General features: G+C 54.5%; 1 protein-coding gene across 1 annotated transcript in view; it reads left to right on the top strand.

Annotated features, from left to right (window-relative positions):
- Positions 1-437: 437 nt before the first annotated feature.
- The window catches only part of SPNS3 (SPNS lysolipid transporter 3, sphingosine-1-phosphate (putative)), a 38,152-nt gene continuing 21,014 nt past the window's right edge, over positions 438-17,575 (top strand). The window contains exons 1-8 of the mRNA XM_037133068.2: positions 438-648; positions 3,992-4,057; positions 8,545-8,681; positions 9,334-9,485; positions 10,193-10,259; positions 10,958-11,106; positions 11,951-12,103; positions 15,263-15,452. Of these exons, the coding sequence (XP_036988963.2) occupies positions 438-648; positions 3,992-4,057; positions 8,545-8,681; positions 9,334-9,485; positions 10,193-10,259; positions 10,958-11,106; positions 11,951-12,103; positions 15,263-15,452 (1,125 nt within the window). The remainder of the gene's footprint in view (positions 649-3,991; positions 4,058-8,544; positions 8,682-9,333; positions 9,486-10,192; positions 10,260-10,957; positions 11,107-11,950; positions 12,104-15,262; positions 15,453-17,575) is intronic.

Here is a 17,575-nt window from a genome sequence, read left to right as displayed (position 1 = left end):
TTTGATTGGACCTAGGGATTTGACTTCAAGTCCCTCATTCACATCTCTTTCGTGGGCAGCCAGACCCTCCCATAGTGATCAGGCCTCTAGGAAACTCATTTCACTGTGAAGTTTCTCTTCCTCACTGCTGCCGCTGCAGCTTCTACAGCCCCTGACTAGATGGAGGGGGCCACAGTGTTCAGTCACCCAGGGTGGTGCACGAGGGCAGGAGCCCTCTTCCCCTGGAGCAAGCCCTGGAGGCTGCGGATGGTGAAATCTCACCATTGAAGCTGTGGTGGGCTCAGCAGGAACCTGTGATAAGATGCTTAGCAGTTAGGGTAGCCGCTTTCAGATTGGGAAGCTGGGAGACCACAGGAAGTGACTCAAGACAGAACTGATGCATCTTGGCCCCTGCATGCCTCCTGGGACAGAAGCTTTGGGCTGGCAAGGTGCAGGGCATGTCTGGGGAGTGCCAGGAGCCTGGGCCAGAGGGGCCTGAAGGCGGGTCCCCAGGGTCAGGTGGGTACTCTGGGGCCTTGGGCTCAGGTCAGTGTTCCCATCCAACCACGCCTGCCCCCTGGAGCCTGCCCCGCTGGAGAGCTTATGTGGCCGCGGGGGTGCTTTGCTACACCAACCTCCTGAACTACATGAACTGGTTCATCATCGCAGGTGAGGAAGGGGACAGGCATCCTGGGCGGCCCCTACCCACCCACCCACTGGCTGCCCTGCCACCACAGTGGCCTGCGGTCCAGCAAGCTTTCTTCTTTCAGAGCTTATCCCTGCTGTCCTGCCAATCTCATTTCCCAATCCAGCCCAAATTAGGAGTGTGTACATAGGTGTGGTGCATGGTGGTAGTGGGGTGGGTGAGGATGACAGGGGGGACTGAGTCTTCAGGCAAAGACCTGGAGGCTCTGGGTGGAATGCCAGGGTGAGGCTGTGGAGGACAGGGCAGCCTGGCCCAGCTCCCAAGCAAGAAACAGCTTGCTGGGTATTTGTGGGATAGCAGGCTGTGTGCAAACCTTGCACATTCTGCCTTCCTTCCTGCGGGCCCCAGGACTCAGTCTCCTCTGTCACTCACTCATTCACTTTTCATGTATTTATTCATTCATCCATTCATCAGGATTCAACATTGCCTCCATCACTAATTCATTCAAGATCAACTGAACACTAAATATGGGTAGGGCCCTCTGGGTGGGCCTTGTGGACCCAGGGGAGGGGAAGTCAGTCTTGTAGTTTCTGAACTCGGGAATGACCATCTCATAGGGAGGAAGGAGAAGAAGCTCATTAGCAAGACTCCTGCAAGGCAGGGAGATGCAGCCAGATGAGGGGGGTACCAGCTGGTCTGGGGAGCTCAGAGGTGGCACCTGTAGTCATTGGGCATCCCTGAGACCAGGATACTAAGTCATCAGTTGCCAGCACGGTACACTGGAGAGTGGCTGTGGAATGAATGGGAGTCAGGGGTTGCAGACAGCCCCGGGCCCAGCATCTGCCTTTGATGAGCTCAGAGGGACACAGAACACATGAACCAGTATCTCTAAGACAGGTAGAGTGGGGTGAGAGTCAGCTGAGCAGCCTGGGACCAATGACTGAGGGTTCTGGTAGAATCACAGGGGAGGGAGTATTTGATTTGGGCCTTTGAAGGCTGTTAAAGTTGGCAAGGTGGGGAAGGGGTAAGGCAAGAGCATTCAGACAGAGGGGTCAGCATGTGCCAGGGCACACGGGGCAAAAGGGCATGGTCTGATCAGGTATGGTGAGCAGGGAGAAAGCAGGAAATTATTCTAAAAGGGGGTTGGGGCCAACTCATAGAGTTTTGCTGAAGCAATGGAAAAGGCCAGGAAAATGGGGAGGTGGGGAAAGTGTTTATAAGTGGGGGCGTCTATAATCACATTTGAGGTATATGATGGAAGCACGGTGAAACAGGAGGTCAATACAGAGGCAGCTGCAGTGGACCAGGCCAAGGCTGGGGAGGACTGAATCTGAGTGTGGGAGGGGTGTGTGAAGAGGAGGGGACGGGCAGGCCACAGGCGACAGCAGGGTGATTGTGGGTATAGAGCTCTCTGAGCCCCACAGGCTCAGGTCCCTGCTCTCAACGCCACTTGTCCTGAGAGGCCTTTGGCTGAACCATCAGGCCCTGAGCTCTGTCTGCCTGAGGCCCCTTCTGTGTTGAGACTTCCCCTGGCTGTGGGAGAAGCAAGGCCATTATTGGGATGAAGGAGAAGTGAAACCAAGGACAGTGTGCGGGGACTGTTGGGGGAATGCAGGCAAGTCTCCCGGTGACTAGGGTTCTCCCATGGGAAGCCGGAATGACAGCTCACAGGCAAAGAACAAGGCTGTGCCCGAGCCCCCAGAGCGGCCCCGGCCTGGGAGCAGACCTGGTGTGGGGGTGGGTCCTCATTTCTGAACGTGGAAGGTGAGTGTGGTTAAAGGGAGTTTTTATCTAGCTATTTATTTTGCTTATCTGCTTGTCTGTTTTTTTCTCTTCAGTGAATATACCTTATTCATGTAATTAAAAGTATTAAAAGGGAAGGGAAGGACATATACATTGGTATGCCTAGATGCTCTGGCAACTGGGCCCAAAATAAACATCTGAACAAAAGTCTTACTTTGTTTCTCTGACTCTCTGATTTTTTTCCTCACCTGCTGACAGGTCTTGGAGGTGTGGATGAGGAAGAGGGTTTTATTCCTCTCCCCCCCACCCCATGGGTGATTCTGCAGGGCCCCACTGGGGCGCTTCTGCCCCCTCTGCGACACTGGGCAGGAAGGCAGCCTACCTCTGGCTGGGATTCTAGTTCCAGCTCCTCCATTTCCAGCTGTGCAGCCATGGCTGGCTGGAGCCTCTGTTTCTTCATTTGTGTCATAGAGACAGTGACAGTCCCCACCTCTGAGGGAAGCACTGAAACTTAGTCAGCTCAAGGCCTGGCCCTTGGGCGTCTCATAATTCAATGAGAGTAATGACTGTCCTTTATCATGGCAGGGCCAGAGCCTCACAGCTCAGATAAGCAGGTGCCTAGGACCTGACTAAGTTTTTCTAAAATACACCAGAGGGCTGAGGGGGTTTCAGGGAGCAGGACCTGCTGTCAGGAGGCCCGATTCTTCTCTGCGTTAGGCTGAGCGTGCACTGCACCAGCCCGTGGCCTAGCGAGGTCTTAGAGGGGCTTCAGAGACCTGGCTAGTGCAGAGCAAGAGCTTACCACCCTCAGGGAATCAGGGTCAAGGTCAGGCCTAAATAGAACCTATCACTGAAGCTTTCATGTGCACTTTCATGTCTGTGATCATGCTCCTAGAAGAACATGCAGGGCCATGTGTGCAGGCCAAGGTACACATGTCTTGCATGTACATACTTATGCATGTATAGGATGTCTATGAGTATCTGGAGTTTGTACACTAGCAGGGCTGCTGTGTTGCACAATCCCAGGGACTTCCATTTACACTGTAGTTTAAGCGAATGGCTGTGCATTGTGCAGCAACAGGGAGCTGCCAGTCACTCTGACTAGGATGTGAATGGGAGTCCTGCACACATGCATTTACATGCATGCCTGTGGGTGTGTCTTTATATGTACATCTCAGTGTATATGTGTATGTATGTGTGTCTGGCTGTGTGTGAGGCTGGGCTCACACATTTGTGAGTGCAGGCTCCTGTGTGTGTATATATATCTAGGCCTCTATGAGTATATATCCCTGGGCATTCCTGTTTGTATGTGTGTATGTATGTGGATCAGCATGTCTGTGTGTCCATGACTATGTCGATTCCTGGGAGAGCATGCAGTGTGTGAATGTGTGTGCACAAGTCAGGGCCTTTGGCATGCATGTTTCTGCATGTGTTTGATGTACACTCATCTCTATGTGCCTGCGTGTGTGTGCATGTGTAGGAGCGGGGGAAAGATCAGTGGCCCCCGGTGCCATGACCGTCCTGTGCTGTTCAGCTGTGGTCCTGTCCCAAATGTAGTGGCAGTGGTTTTAGAGGCCCAGTGGGCTACTTCCTGTTTCCTGAGTGCTGTCCGTCTGTCCACAGGAGTGCTGTTGGATGTACAGAAGTTTTTTCGCATCAGTGACAGCAGTGTTGGTTTGCTTCAGACGGGTAAGGAGCGAGTCCTGGCCCTGGAGCTGGGGTCCAGGCCTCCCACTGGGCTGGGGTCTTCTGGCAGGTCCTGTTCTGTGCCCAGCTACAGCTGCTGGGAAACAGGAGCCAGGCTGAGCCACTCTAAGTCCCCTGGCAGAGGAAGGGGCACTGCGGATGGTGGTGATGGGTGTGAAGGAGAGTCCGGGTAACAGGAGATCACATGGGCTGAGACCTCATGCTTGAATAGCCCCTTCAGGTCTGAGTGTAGGTGCTGCCCAAAGAGCAGGGGGAGCTGGGGCTGGGAAGGGCTCCTGAGCTTCTGATCATGGCTGTGGAGTTGCCACTCACTCCTTCCTGTTTGTTCAGCTCCCCTGGGTACCGGAGACTGGCAGGGGTTGAGAAATCCTGACACCTGCTTTCCTCTCGTGGACCTGAACAATCTGGCCATCAGGACAGCCAGAGCCCCCCCTACATGGGCTCAGAGGGGGTCTGGGCTCACATGCACCTTCAGTCCAGCTCTGGGGAGCAGCTATACTTCCTGTTCCAAGGAGGGGGCAGTGGGTCCATGAGCGCCTGCATGGTGACACATGTATTCACCACCTTCATATGTATGCACACACTGTCACAACATAGATACATGTGTGTGAACACACCTGGCCAGCCACTAGCACATGCATGGTTCCTCTTCCTAACAGTCCACTATCTTAACCCTTAGAACGAGGTTCTCAAACCGGGGTAAGAGGACTTCTGGGGAGACGTGAGAACTTTCCAGGGGCTACAGCCCTGGGTGTCAAAACCTCCAGGGTGCCAGACAGAGGGGCTCGGCTTTGGCTGGGGAGCAAGAGGAGCAGAGCAGACAGTCAGTAGAAACCCACTGGGGATGTTTTCTCCAGGCCGAAAACCCATGGCGAGATGCCAAGCCTTATCTAGCTGCCTTGCCGGTGTGTGACAGTCTGCTATTTATCTACGATTTAAAATTCAGAAGCGAGAAGGTTGTCTCCAGGAGAGGTGTCGGCACAGTTATTTCAATGAGAAATGAAGCCAACATTTTAACATCTTTCTTACAGACAACCAGTCTGATTTGTCTGATTGATTTGACAGAACTGCTTTCTTTTAAATCCTCATCCGAGGATGTTTATTGATTTGGGTGAGGGGAGAGAGAGAGATGTGAGAGAGAAACATTGATCAGTTGCTTTCCCTACTCGCTCTGACTGGAGATCAAACCCACGACTTTTTTTTTTGGTGTTTGGGACGATGCTCAACCCACTGAGCAACCTGGCCAGGGCAGGACTGGTTTTGTTCACTAGACTCTATGGCTGGCATTTCCCATAAATTGAATGAACCTGATCTGTAGCCTCAAGTATCTGAGTGAAAATATACTTAAAAATACGATAATGCTGGAAAGCACATCTTTTGCAACTGTTTAAACTGATGATAAAAATGTTTTAAATGTCAGCAGAAAACACGTGAAAGGGTGCATAGTTCTATAAACTTCTTTAGCAGGCACCAAGCAAAGGTGTTAGCAGAGCCCTGCTTTAGACCACGGGTCTTCCCGCTGCTCCTGTCTCAGGCTGGCTGGGGCTGCTCTCCCTTCGTAGGTAAATCTATGATCTTCCTTTGTAGCTAAAGAGAGACCATCTCAGCTCAATGCCTTCAAACTTCTAGATGAAACAGATAATGATAGTTGAGTCAACATTTCCCTTCCCCAGTTCTTACTATGGTGAGCAGGATTATTACTACAAGGTCGCTGATCTGTGAGATACTGTGGAGGGAGGAGGGTGTATGTGTGTGTGTGTGAGAGAGAGAGAGGCAGATAGACAGAAAGAGAAAGGGAGAGAGAAAAGAAAGAAGAAAGAGAGAGAGAGAGAGAGAGAAAGAAAGAAAGAAAGAAAGAAAGAAAGAAAGAAAGAAAGAAAGAAAGAAAGAAAGAAAGAAAGAAGGAAGGAAGGAAGGAAGGAAGGAAGGAAGGAAGGAAGGAAGGAAGGAAGGAAGGAAGAAGTGTGGATGTGGATATGTGAGTGTGTGTGTTTGGGAGTGAATGATGGGAAGGGTCATTTCTGCAGAAACTGTCGCAAAAGGCATATGGAAAGGTCAGTGCGCTGGAGGCCTGATGACCAGGCTTGTCTCCGGTGACCTAAGGTGAGTATTTTTACCTTTCTAAGTCTCCATGCAATGGCCCAAAGACCCGCCCTGCTCTGTGTCCACAGGGCTGCTGTATGAGCTAAGTGGGGGTCGGGTTATAAGAATGCGGTAGAGGGAAGTGGGAACCGGTGGTCAGACCCCCTCCCTCCCAACTGGAATCGAGAAACTGTTGGAGTTGGTTAATTGATTGATAATATTAAAACAAACTCTGGTGTGGCCCTTACCATGTTCCAGGCACTATTCTAAGTGCTTTATAATATTAACTCATTTAATCGTCACAACAGTCCCATGAGGCAGGTATTATTATTAGGCCTGTTTTACAAATGCCAAATCTGAGGTACAGAGTGGCTATGGGGCTTGCTGAAGGTCACACAGCTGGTGAGTGACGAAGCTGTGATCCAACTCCAGGCACTGCCTGCAGAGTCCTTCTCTCCTGGTGCCCCTGAATCTCTCTCTCCCACCTTGTCACAGAAAGTATTTGAATGTGCAGATGCCAGAAGGAAAGGAGTGCCGGTCTTCCCCTGAGGGGCAGGTCTCTTGTCTCAGGGCAACTGCACAGCTAAGCAGATTGTGTCCTTTTGAGGATCCCTGCCCCAGATCTTGTAAAAGTATTAGATTTGGCGAAATGTTTTTACAACCCTTGGGTAAAAAGGATAGGCATTAACAAGACCCAAACAACCTCCCTAGAGGAAGATTATAAATTTCACTACATCAAAGCTGAACTCTTCTGTATCAAGGTGATTGAAACTGGCAGTGCAATAATTAGTAACAAGTAACATTTATTAGGCATTTATATAAAGCCAGTCACTGCCTTTTATATGTTTTATTTTATTTAATCTTATGAGGCAAGCACTCTTACTATTTCCTTGTGCAGTTGGTGAAAGGAGGACAGGAGAGTTAAGGAATTTGCCCAGGGTCACACAACTAGGAAGTGGTAACGTCAGGATGGGAGCCCAGGTAGTTTAGTCTCAGAATCTGCATTTTAAATCCTTAAAACAAATATGAAGGACTGGAGACACTACCTCCAAACAACAAAAGGACCAGGAGAAAAATGGGCAGAGGATGCTCAGCTTCCCTGAGAATAGGCTGCAGATAAAAACATCAGCGAGACGCCATTTGTTTTCCAACCAGTAGATGAACAACAATAAAGGGATTGATCCTATCAAGTGTCACAAGGGTGCTGGCACACGCTTCCACGCAAGTGTAAATCGATACAGCTTTTTTTGGCGGCCTATTTTGGCAGTTAGCTATTAAAATTATAAATGCCATTGACACCAAAGACCATTCTCTGTGGAGTATTAGGTCGAACCATATTAAATTTTCGTTTTGTAGGTCAAAACTGCCCTAATTTCCGCAATTGCAAGAGGCTCCATCCAATACTGGAGGAGTGGGAGGGGCTGGAACCTGAGCTGAGAGGAATCTGGATACTCTTTGCGCTCAGGAAATGTCAATCATATGTGCTCAATGAATGGAGATCCAAGTGGTGGGCGGGACCCTCCAAAGCCTAAGGCCCTTGGATGGTGGGACCAGGTGGGGAGAGTCCAGACATCTCCCCTCGCCGCCTGCGGACTCACGGAGGCCTGGGACACGTCCTCCCGGGAGGGCAGAGGCGATTTATTTAAGGAACAGAAGCGGTGACGGTACCTATCCATGAGGTAGAGCCCGGCAAAAATGTGGCAGTTTCTTTGTCTTCGAAGAATAGCCTATGTATTCATTAATCCAGCTGCCAGTTCTTAAGGATTTACTTAAAAAAAAAAAAAAAAAAAGGTATGCATACATCTGACAGTGTCGGGGGAATGTTTTACCTACTTAGCAAAACCAGTGCATTTCCAGCCTCCAGGAATCGCTGTGCTCATTCTAAATGGCGCTCATCTGCCTTTCCATGAGGGCCCAAGCAGACCCTTTTGCCACCCTCTGCCACCCTCCACCCTCAGCAGGGGTGTGACAGCAAAGTCAGACCAGTCCCAGCATCGGGCTCCCAGAGGGCAGGAGTTCTGGTACAGCTAGGGCTCTGGTGTGCCCTGACCACTGTCCGCTCCATGCCTGGCTCCGAGGTCACTTCTATCTCACCTTTATGCAGCCTGCAAGGGCATATGGGAGTGGGCATGGGGGTTGTTGACTTCACCAGTGCTGGGGTGATGATCAGGGAGGTGGAGTTAGTAGCCCACGGCTGCACAGCCCAGCCCCCTGACTTTAGGCAATGGGTTATGTGCTAGGAGAGGATGGGGGGATTCACCTTATTGTTTCCTCTTTTTGGCCTCAATCCACTCACTGCCAAGGTGCCCTTCTGTGGGCCTGTGGGGCCCATCTGCCCACCTACCATTGGGGGAGATGCAAGGCTGCCCCTTGCCTGTCTCCTCCAGTCTTCACCGTCTGCCTGCTGCTGTCTGCACCTGTGTTTGGCTACCTGGGCGACCGACACAGCCGCAAAGCCACGCTGAGCTTTGGGATCCTCCTCTGGTCAGGAGCGGGCCTCTCCGGCTCCTTCATCTCCCCCCGGGTAGGTGCCCTCACCCCTGCGCAGGCCCCAGGGAACTGTCTCCTGCTGGCTCCATGACAGCTGGGTGGGGCTGCCGCTGTTCCAGTCAAGGCACCAGGCTTGCTGGGGATTGCCTTCCAGTCCGAGACAGGAGCCCATTAGGCTTGACTGATTGATTGATCGATTGATTTGAGAGACAGAAAAACATTGATATGTTGCTCCACTGACTCGTGCATTCATTGGTTGACTCTTCTATGTGCTCTGATGGGGATTGAACCTGCAGTTGTATTGGGACCATGGTCCAACCAAATGACTACCTGGCCAGGGCCGGCCGGTTAGGCTTTCTTAACAGGAAGGAGCCTTCCTCTCTTGCACCTCCCGCTGCTGCTGGTGGCTTCATTTCCGCCCACTGTGCTGGCGGTGGGGGAGGGGTAACAGCTGCGGTGTGGGGGAACTGGCCTGGTTAGCAAAGGCAATGCTCTGGAGAAGGGCTCCGGCCTGGGGGCCAGCGACAGCTGCAGGTGCCAGCAGGGGGCACCCGTGCGATTTCAGGGAACGAGGGCTGGGAGGATAGCGAGGTGCCTGTAGCTCGAGCCCCTCTGACAAATCCTTGAGTCCCTTGCCCTTGGGTGATTTCTGGAACCCACCCTGTTCTTGTGCCTGACTGCCCCAGTATTCCTGGCTCTTCTTCCTGTCCCGGGGAGTCGTGGGCGCTGGAACTGCCAGCTACTCCACCATCGCACCCACCATCCTGGGCGACCTCTTCGTGAGAGACCAGCGGACCCGAGTACTGGCCATCTTCTACATCTTTATTCCTGTTGGAAGGTTGGTATCACCCTGGGTCCACTTCCCGGGGTTGGTAAACCGAGGCCCAAAAGAGTCAGAACTGGGGCTGGGCTGGGGAAGACACATCAGACCAGAAGGGCTGGCATTTAAATCCCAACTGTACCCCTTCCTCACCAGCTCACTTTCCCTTTTTGCGCCTGAGTTCCTCATCTGTAAACGAGGACAGTAATACTGTGGGGCTGTGATGAGGATCAGAGAGAAGAAAGGTGCTCCCTACTTGCTAGTACACTTGGTGGGGGGTGGGGTGAGAAAGAGCAGCCTGGCAGTCTGCCTGTTGAGGGGGGGCCAGCTCTGGGAGATGAGGCAAGGGGGTGCATTAGGGCTAGGCAGTGCACCCCACAGAGGGGAGGACAGAGTGGGATTTACAGCGAGGCCCCCGAGCTCTGACCCTGGTTTCCTGAAATCTCTGACTCAGGTGGGGCTGAGCCTGGGGTGAGGGAGGGAGTCCTCATCCAGGGAGATGGGGGACAGGGGCACTGGGGATGGGCCAGGAGCCAGAGGTCACCGGTGACCTGACCAAGGGCAGTGGACATCTGGGCTTCACGTGGCTCACTTTTCCCAGCAAAAGGGCTATGAGCTGAAGAGAGCCAGCTGCCTGCGTTGAGGGCACCTTGTCCAGGCCAGCCTGAGGGCCCTGGGCCACCGCTCTGCCCTCACCGCCTGTCCCCCTTACCCCTCTGTTGCAGTGGCCTGGGCTACGTGCTGGGGTCGGCGGTGAAGGCGCTGACTGGGAGCTGGCACTGGGCCCTCCGAGTGAGTCCAGCTTCCTTCTCTTCCTTCTGCTTTGCCCCTGGGCCGACGGGGACTTTCCAGCCTCCCGTGGCCTTAGCCACTTGGCATGTCAACCGGCGCCATGGGAGGTGGTCAGACGTCACCAGCTTCAGACATTTGGGGCCTCACGTGGGACGTGGGTGTGGAAGTCATGGCCCTGGGTTCAAATCCTGCTGCTCAGTTTGCTGGCTGTGAGACCCGAAGCAGTCACCTCCCTCTTCGGAGCCTCACTTTGCCGACTTGTAAAATGAGGGAGTAAATGCTGCCTTGGGGACTCCTGAGGATTATTAATGAGACAAGAGATGGACAGATACTAGGGCAGGACCGCCGTGGCCGAGGGGGAGGCAAGGGGGCAGCTACGGCGACCGCAGGCACCCCGGTGCTCAGCCATGTCGGGCTCAGTGCTCAGACAGAGTGGTGTCTGTACTGGACAGACAGCTACTAAATCAGCTCCCGAGACGGCGCTGCTCCCCAGAGAGGCCGCGCTGTCGGAGGTGATGGGGGGAGACACGTGCTGGGTTAGGTTCTGTGTAACCAGCACCCAGGACAGGGCCTGTTTGCCTCCCCGCCCCCAGGGCACAGAGCACCCCAAGGACCCGGACCACAGAGTTCAGTCACCCTGGGATCTCTGGGTTACCGGGACACATGGCACTGAATTCCCTGGGGCCTCCTGTCCCTAGATTATGCCCTGCCTGGAAGCTGTGGCCTTGATTCTGCTCATCGTGCTGGTTCCAGACCCTCCGCGGGGAGCTGCTGAGAAGCAGAGGCAGGCGGCCCTGGGGGCCCTGAGGAGCAGCTGGTGGGCGGATGTCAAATACCTGGGGAGAAAGTGAGTGCTCCTGCTCCTTCCTGCCTGTCACCCCAAACTCCAGCGTCTGCCTCAACATCCCTGGCCTCCCGCTTTCTGTCTCCAGGGAGCACCCTGTGACCAGAGCCCCCTGTGACCGTCCAGCGTTCACTGCCCTCTTCCTCTTCTGAGCTCCCACTCACCAACTGAAGATGCCCCTCTCTCCCTCGGAGGCCCCCGTCCCCCAGCCACGTGACAGCAGCACAGAGCTGGGAGGGAGGCGGGGAGAAGGGAGGGAGGCAGCATGAGCTCCAGCTTTGGCTCTGCCACTGCCTTATCCCTAAGTGACCTGAGACTTGGAGCCTCACTTCCCTCATGTATTCAATGGACAGAGTCCCCCAGCTACGCCTGCTTCTCAGGGTCGCTGGGAGGATGCCTCTCTGAGCCTCACAGGAGTGCATCTATCCTCTGTTCCAGGCCTGGTGGGGGAGGCAGACAGGAGTCAACTGCACTCCCAGGCCTCATGACTTACCAAAATGTGGAGCACGAACAGCACCCAACTCTGTCTGTTCCAGAGCCGTGAGGCTGGTGGAGGGCAGCAGAGGAAGGTGGGGCAGCAGGTTCAGCCTCCTGGCGACTGTGATGCTGGATGTGGGCCTTTCAGGATCAGGGAGCTGGTCCCGCAGAGAGAAGGGAGGAAGGCAAAGCATGAGTAAAGGGGTGGAGATGGGGCGTGCAGGGCTCTCAGGGAATGTTGGGGAGGATGCGGGGCCTGGAGCCCAGGCGACCTCAGTGCCCAGGAGGTGGGAGCAGGGGAGCGCACACGGGCGGACACCCCCTGCGGCCCCGCCCTCTCCCGGCCTCAGCCAGGTGCTTTCTTTTGCAGCTGGAGTTTTGTGTGGTCCACCCTTGGAGTGACAGCCATGGCCTTTGTGACCGGAGCCCTGGGCTTCTGGGCCCCCAAGTTTCTGTTCGAGGCCCGTGTGGTGCATGGGCTGCAGCCTCCCTGCTTCAAGCAGCCGTGTGACAGCAAGGACAGGTGAGGGTCTTCTGGGAGCCCTGGGCACCTGCCCAGGTTAGGGGAGCGCTCCGTGGGGAAGTCTCAGGAGGTTCTGGGTGCTGAAACTCAATCTGTCTGGGCGCACGGTGCTCCGCGAAGAGACCGCGGAGCTGGGGAGCCGGCTGGCAGGCGGCAGGCCGCTTCTGGCTCTGGCTGAGCCCCTGCTGCTCTGGGTGTCCAGGGGCAGCTCCCTTGTCCTCCCTGGGCCCCTGTCCCTGTATCCCCCACTCTTGAGCTGCTGTGGAGGTCCAGAGGGTACTTGGGGTGGGGGCAAGAATGAGGGGACTCAGGCAACCTTCCTTCAAAGGGACCCATCGTGTGAGGTCATCCTATTTTGCAGATGGCACGCGGAGGCCCTGGAGGCCTTGTTACTATTCTGGCTTAGGGATTTCCCCGCGCCGGTGGAGGCACTGTGCGTCCGGGAAAGCTGCCGCGCTCAGAGAATGCCTGCCTCACTGCCTGCCCTCCCCACCCTGTTCTCCAGGGACTCAGTGACCTCCTGAATGACAGGGCACATCTCAGTCCTCTTTGACTTGCTCTATTCTTCTCCTCCGGACCCTTAATCCTCCTCGTTTCCCCCTCCTCTCCAGCAGATGCATCTCAGCCCCCTGTGGTGCCCTCCTTCTCCCTGCCCCGTGGGCTCCTCATGCTCGCTGAGGCTTCAGTGACACCAGTCCTCTTCCCGGAAGCACATGTACCTCCCTCCCCCAGCCTCCTTCTCACGCCCAGGCACCAAGAGTGAGAGCTTCGTGCGGTTTCCAGGATGTCCCATGCCCTCTCCCTTGTTTGTGCCTTTGTCCGAGCCATGCCCTCTGCTCGTAGCTCCCCTCCCTTTTCTCACCGTCACTTCCTAAGCTTCAGCTGTAGTTCAGGCCCTAAGCTATGCATTCTACATGAAGAAAACCCTCTGAGGTCCTACAAAAATTATTCCTGTATTACAGAGGAGGGGATGGAGGATCAGAGAGGTTAAGTGACTTGTCCACGGTCACACAGAGAACAAGTAGTAGAGGTGGGGTTCAAACCCATCTTACTCCAAAGTCAGTACTTCTAAGCTCCACATCCTATTGCCTCTGGCAACTGCCCATATTGCTGTGAACTGACTTGAACATCTCTCTACCTGGCTGGGAGCAGTTCCCTGGCACACATACCACGGGTGCTCCGGGAAAGCGTCCAGTGAGTGAGTGAATGGGGGCATTGGATGAGACTGTGGAGTCTGCCTTGGTGCCCCAGCTAGACTGTTATCCCCCTGGAGGCAAAGGTGGTCCGGAAAGCCCCCAGCAGCTTAAAAAAGTGGGGTTGGGGGGTGTGGAGGGAGAATAAGGCTCATTTCTACCTCAGGCATTAACTGGCTATGTATTCCCTGGGCAACTCTCTGCCCCTTTTCTCAGCTTCATTAGGCTTCCTAACTCATCTTCATAGAACCCGTGTGAGAAACTGACATGAGAGTTTGTGCTATTGTCCTAGGGCTGATGTAACGAATTACCACACTCTGTAGCTTAAAAGAACAGAACTTATTTTCTCATAGTTCGGGAGGTCAGAAGTCCAAAATGGTTTCCCTGGGCCAAAATCAAGTTCGGCAGGGCCACACTCTCTCTGGAGGCTGTACAGGAGAAAGAAGCAGCCTGTCTTGTCTCTTCCCACTTCTGGTGGCTGCAGGCATTGCCTGTGGCTGCATCTCTCCAGGTTTACATCTGCAGACACACGGCTCCTACTCTTCTGTCTCAGCTCTTCCTCTGCTTCCTAAACAAAGAAGAGTAATCTCTCCACCTCAAGATCCTTAGGGTAATCACATTTTGTCATATAAGGTGACATCGCAGGTTCCAGAGAATAGGATGAAGACATCTTAGGGCCATTACTCAGCCTACTACAGAGTGGGCAGAAGGTCCTGGTGTTGAGATTCTGCACAGACCTCAGCTATGCGCCCTCTGTGGTTAGGATAAGCCTTCAGGTTAGGGTGGGGTGAGGGCAGGAAGCCATAGGATGCAGGATTCTAGCTTGGCCAGAGGGAAAACTTCTAACACTCAGAGCTGGCCAAATGGAAGGGGTTGCATGGAGGTAGTGAGTTTCCTGCCACTGGGAGTGTGTAAGTGGAAGTTGGACAGCCGCTTGCTAAGATCATTGTGCAGAGAGTCAACATAGAACTTGCAGGTCTTTAAGGCCCCCCAGTCTTGGCTCTTAGAGTCTGATACTGGGAAGGTGCTGTGGAGGTAGAGGGGCTTGGTGGCTGGGTGTGTCCTTTGGCCACACGTTCTGCTCAGGGCTGTTGGGGGGATCTCCCCTGTCCACACTGCCTGTCTGGTAATCAATCCTAAGTCTCACAAAGGTCTCAAGAATCTGCCAAGAATGGCTCAGACCAAGGGCTCAGAAGTAGATATTACTCATCCAGGATTCTGGGTCACTTGACTGGGCTGAGCTGGAGCCTTGCACAGCTTGGAAGGGTGGGAAGATTCAGTGAATGCCTTTAAACTGCCTAAATACCCACGTGTTTCTGCAGGCAGAGGGCCAGGAGGCCTTGGCCCTGCCCATGGGGGCTGTGTGCCCTCAGGCCGGTTCCTGCCCTCTCGAGGCTCTCATACTCTCTCCCATGAGCCAGTGAGGTGGGGCAGAGGAGCAAACCCACTGGTACTCGGCCTGTGGAATGGACATTTTACAGGTGTTTACAGGAGAGGTGTTTCTGAGAGTGGCAGGTGGGATTCGAGGAGGGAGGGCGTGTGGAATCCCTAGGTAAGGGCTGAGCGTGTCACAGGAGCTCAGTAAATAAATGTCCCCTCGCCTCCATTCCCATTAGCATTAGGGGCCAGAATATTAGGAGGGTGGGGCCAGACTGGGAGCAGAGAATTGAGGTTTTTGAGGGGGACAGTTTTGTGTGGTAAGAGGTTGGAGGTTACTGGAGTTGAGGAAGGCTGGGAACTGGGGTGCTGAGCAGATCACCACCTGGCCAGCGGGATCCCCAGGATGAGGCAGGGAAGGGGATGGAGGAGGGAGAGCACCAGGTTTCCCGATCAGGCTCCCGAGCAGGCAGGGGACAGGGCCCACAGCCCCATTTTATTCGGGTGCCAGATCATACACGGGGGCAGGTGGCTGGGCCCCCTCCCGATCCCACCCACTGACCAACCCCTCTGGGCTCTTTCCCATCAGCCTGATTTTTGGGGCACTGACTGTCGTGACTGGCATCATTGGGGTTGTCCTGGGAGCAGAGGCTTCAAGGAGGTACAAGAAAGTCAACCCGCAGGCCGAGCCTCTCATCTGTGCCTCTAGTCTGCTCGCTGCAGCGCCCTGCCTGTACCTGGCTCTCACCCTGGCTCCGACCACTCTTCTGGCTTCCTACGTAAGTGAGGGCCCCATTGGAGGTGCGGTGGATGCAGTGGGTAGGGCACTCCTGCCTCAGGTAGGCTTGCACTGTGCCAGGTCTCTGCGTATGTCATGTGTATCAGTCCTTCTAGGTAGAGCTCGCTACCCCCATTTCACAGATGAGTAAACTGAGGCTTACCAAGAGTTACGCAGCTGGGAAGGAGAGGAACTGGGATTTAAGCCTAAGCTTTTCCGACTCGAAAGTGTATCCTCTGAGCCCCTGGTTGACTGGAGATAATGAGATTCAGTTATTCCTAGGACATGAAGAAATAGGGTGAGTCTTTCCAGGTTACAGATGAGGTAAGTGAGGCCCAGCTTGGTCCTAGCCAGTGCAGACGCTGCTTTAAATGTGACGTGTCTTCCAGATCCACGTCCCACACATCTCTTCATGCACATCACACTCTGACCGTACCATTGACAGGTGCACACAGCTGCCAGCCTTTGCTCCTGTCTACTCCCTCTGCCAGGGGCACCATTCTCTTCTGTGCGTCCCGAAGCCCCTCTCCTTCTGCAAGACCCAAATCAAAGGCCACCTCCTTCAAATGCCTTTCCAGACTACTCTGTCTACATTCGAATTCACCGTTCCCACTTGGGCTCAGTGCATGTTTGGGGTCCAGCCGACACCATGGCATAAGGGTGGGACTGTGTGGACACACACGTATGTGCGGCAGTGTCCCTGCCTCCCCACAGCCCCAGCCCTGACCGTCCCACCCAATGGGAAGGGGTCACTGATTCCGGGAAGATGGCTCCAGTCTAGCCCCAGCCAGACAGGCTTGAACTCCCCTCCCTTCCCGTCCCCTCTTTGACCCCCCCTCCTCTCCCCTCCCCTCCCCTGCTTCCAAGGCCCTGGGGACCCCCTGCTGTGAACACCACGCCTCTCACCTGTGTGCCGGTTCACTGAGCAGACCGGACTTGGAAAGCAAATCAGTAACAGCTTTATTGTTCTCCTACCAGTCTGGGTGGGTCTCCCGCCAGTGACCAGATCCCATAGCTTTTCCAGTTTCACTCATGGACTAAAAGCCAGTCCCATTTAGATAAAAACTTTGGTTCTATTTCCCTAAAGCTTCTATCCAGGCCCAGAAAATTACACTGGGGAGAGTGGGAGAGGGCTAGCACCAGTGGGTTCCGTTCTGCTTGTTCTATCCCCGTCCCTCATCCCCAACATGCCCCCCGCTAAGATCCTGACCCCTCCAGGGTTGGGCAGGTTAGGAAGGATGACGGAAGACGGGAGTCGTTTGTCAGAGTTGTTTTCGCTGACTGCCAGTGCCCTCCGTGTGGCAGATGCCCAGATGCCGGCTAACTCCTCTCTTGGGGTGTTTTTGCAGTTTTTCAGACCCCTGGCTCTGGCTTTAGCACATTCAAGTCCTTGATGCAGACGACACAGCCACCTCTGTCCTCCTGCATCTTCCCCTCTGCTCCTCTTCAGGCGCTGCCCTTCCAACCCTTTCTGCTATACCCTGTGTCTCCCAAGAGGCACCCTGTCCGGTTAACCCCCGGGGGAACTCAGGAAGTGCAGCTGCCCCCACTCCTCCCTCTCTCCTCACCCGACCCTGCAGGCTGCTCCCTCAGGCACCCCTCAGGCCACGTTCTCCCAGTGCTGGGTGGCTGTGCTTCAAGGAAGCCCCAGGGCTGCCCTTGGTGGATGCCCCTCAGGTGGCCCCAGTGCAGGAGGGTCAGCATTCCACTGGTGTCCAGTCAGGGAGAAAGGCCAGTCTCCTTCCTGGCAGGCACTGTCCTGTCCGTGAGTGGATTGCCCGAGGCCCTTCACTCAGTTCTCTCTGTCTTCAAACAAACCCTCCCAACCCAAGACTCCAGCCTTCCGTACAAGCTGGGGCCCACACAGGACAGTTCCCATCCTCTCTCTAAGCTCTGAGGGTGTCTGGCACCTCTCTTAGGGTTGGTGCTTCTCACCTGAGTCCTCAGCCTTGGTTGGGCTCCTGCTGACATTCTTGGAGAGCTGACAAGTCCCGTTAGCACTCTTTTCTGCCTCTGCTCTTGTTTGGTCTTTATGACACCGTTAGTGGAAGGGTTTTTCTCATGCCCACTTGACAGATCGTAACACTGAGGCCCAGAGACAGCAACATAAATGACAAAACAGAC

Source organism: Artibeus jamaicensis, unplaced genomic scaffold (assembly GCF_021234435.1).
Source record: "Artibeus jamaicensis isolate MK-2021 breed Jamaican fruit bat unplaced genomic scaffold, CSHL_Jam_final contig_777, whole genome shotgun sequence".
Taxonomy (NCBI): domain Eukaryota; kingdom Metazoa; phylum Chordata; class Mammalia; order Chiroptera; family Phyllostomidae; genus Artibeus; species Artibeus jamaicensis.
This window is presented reverse-complemented; position numbering and strand designations above follow the sequence as displayed.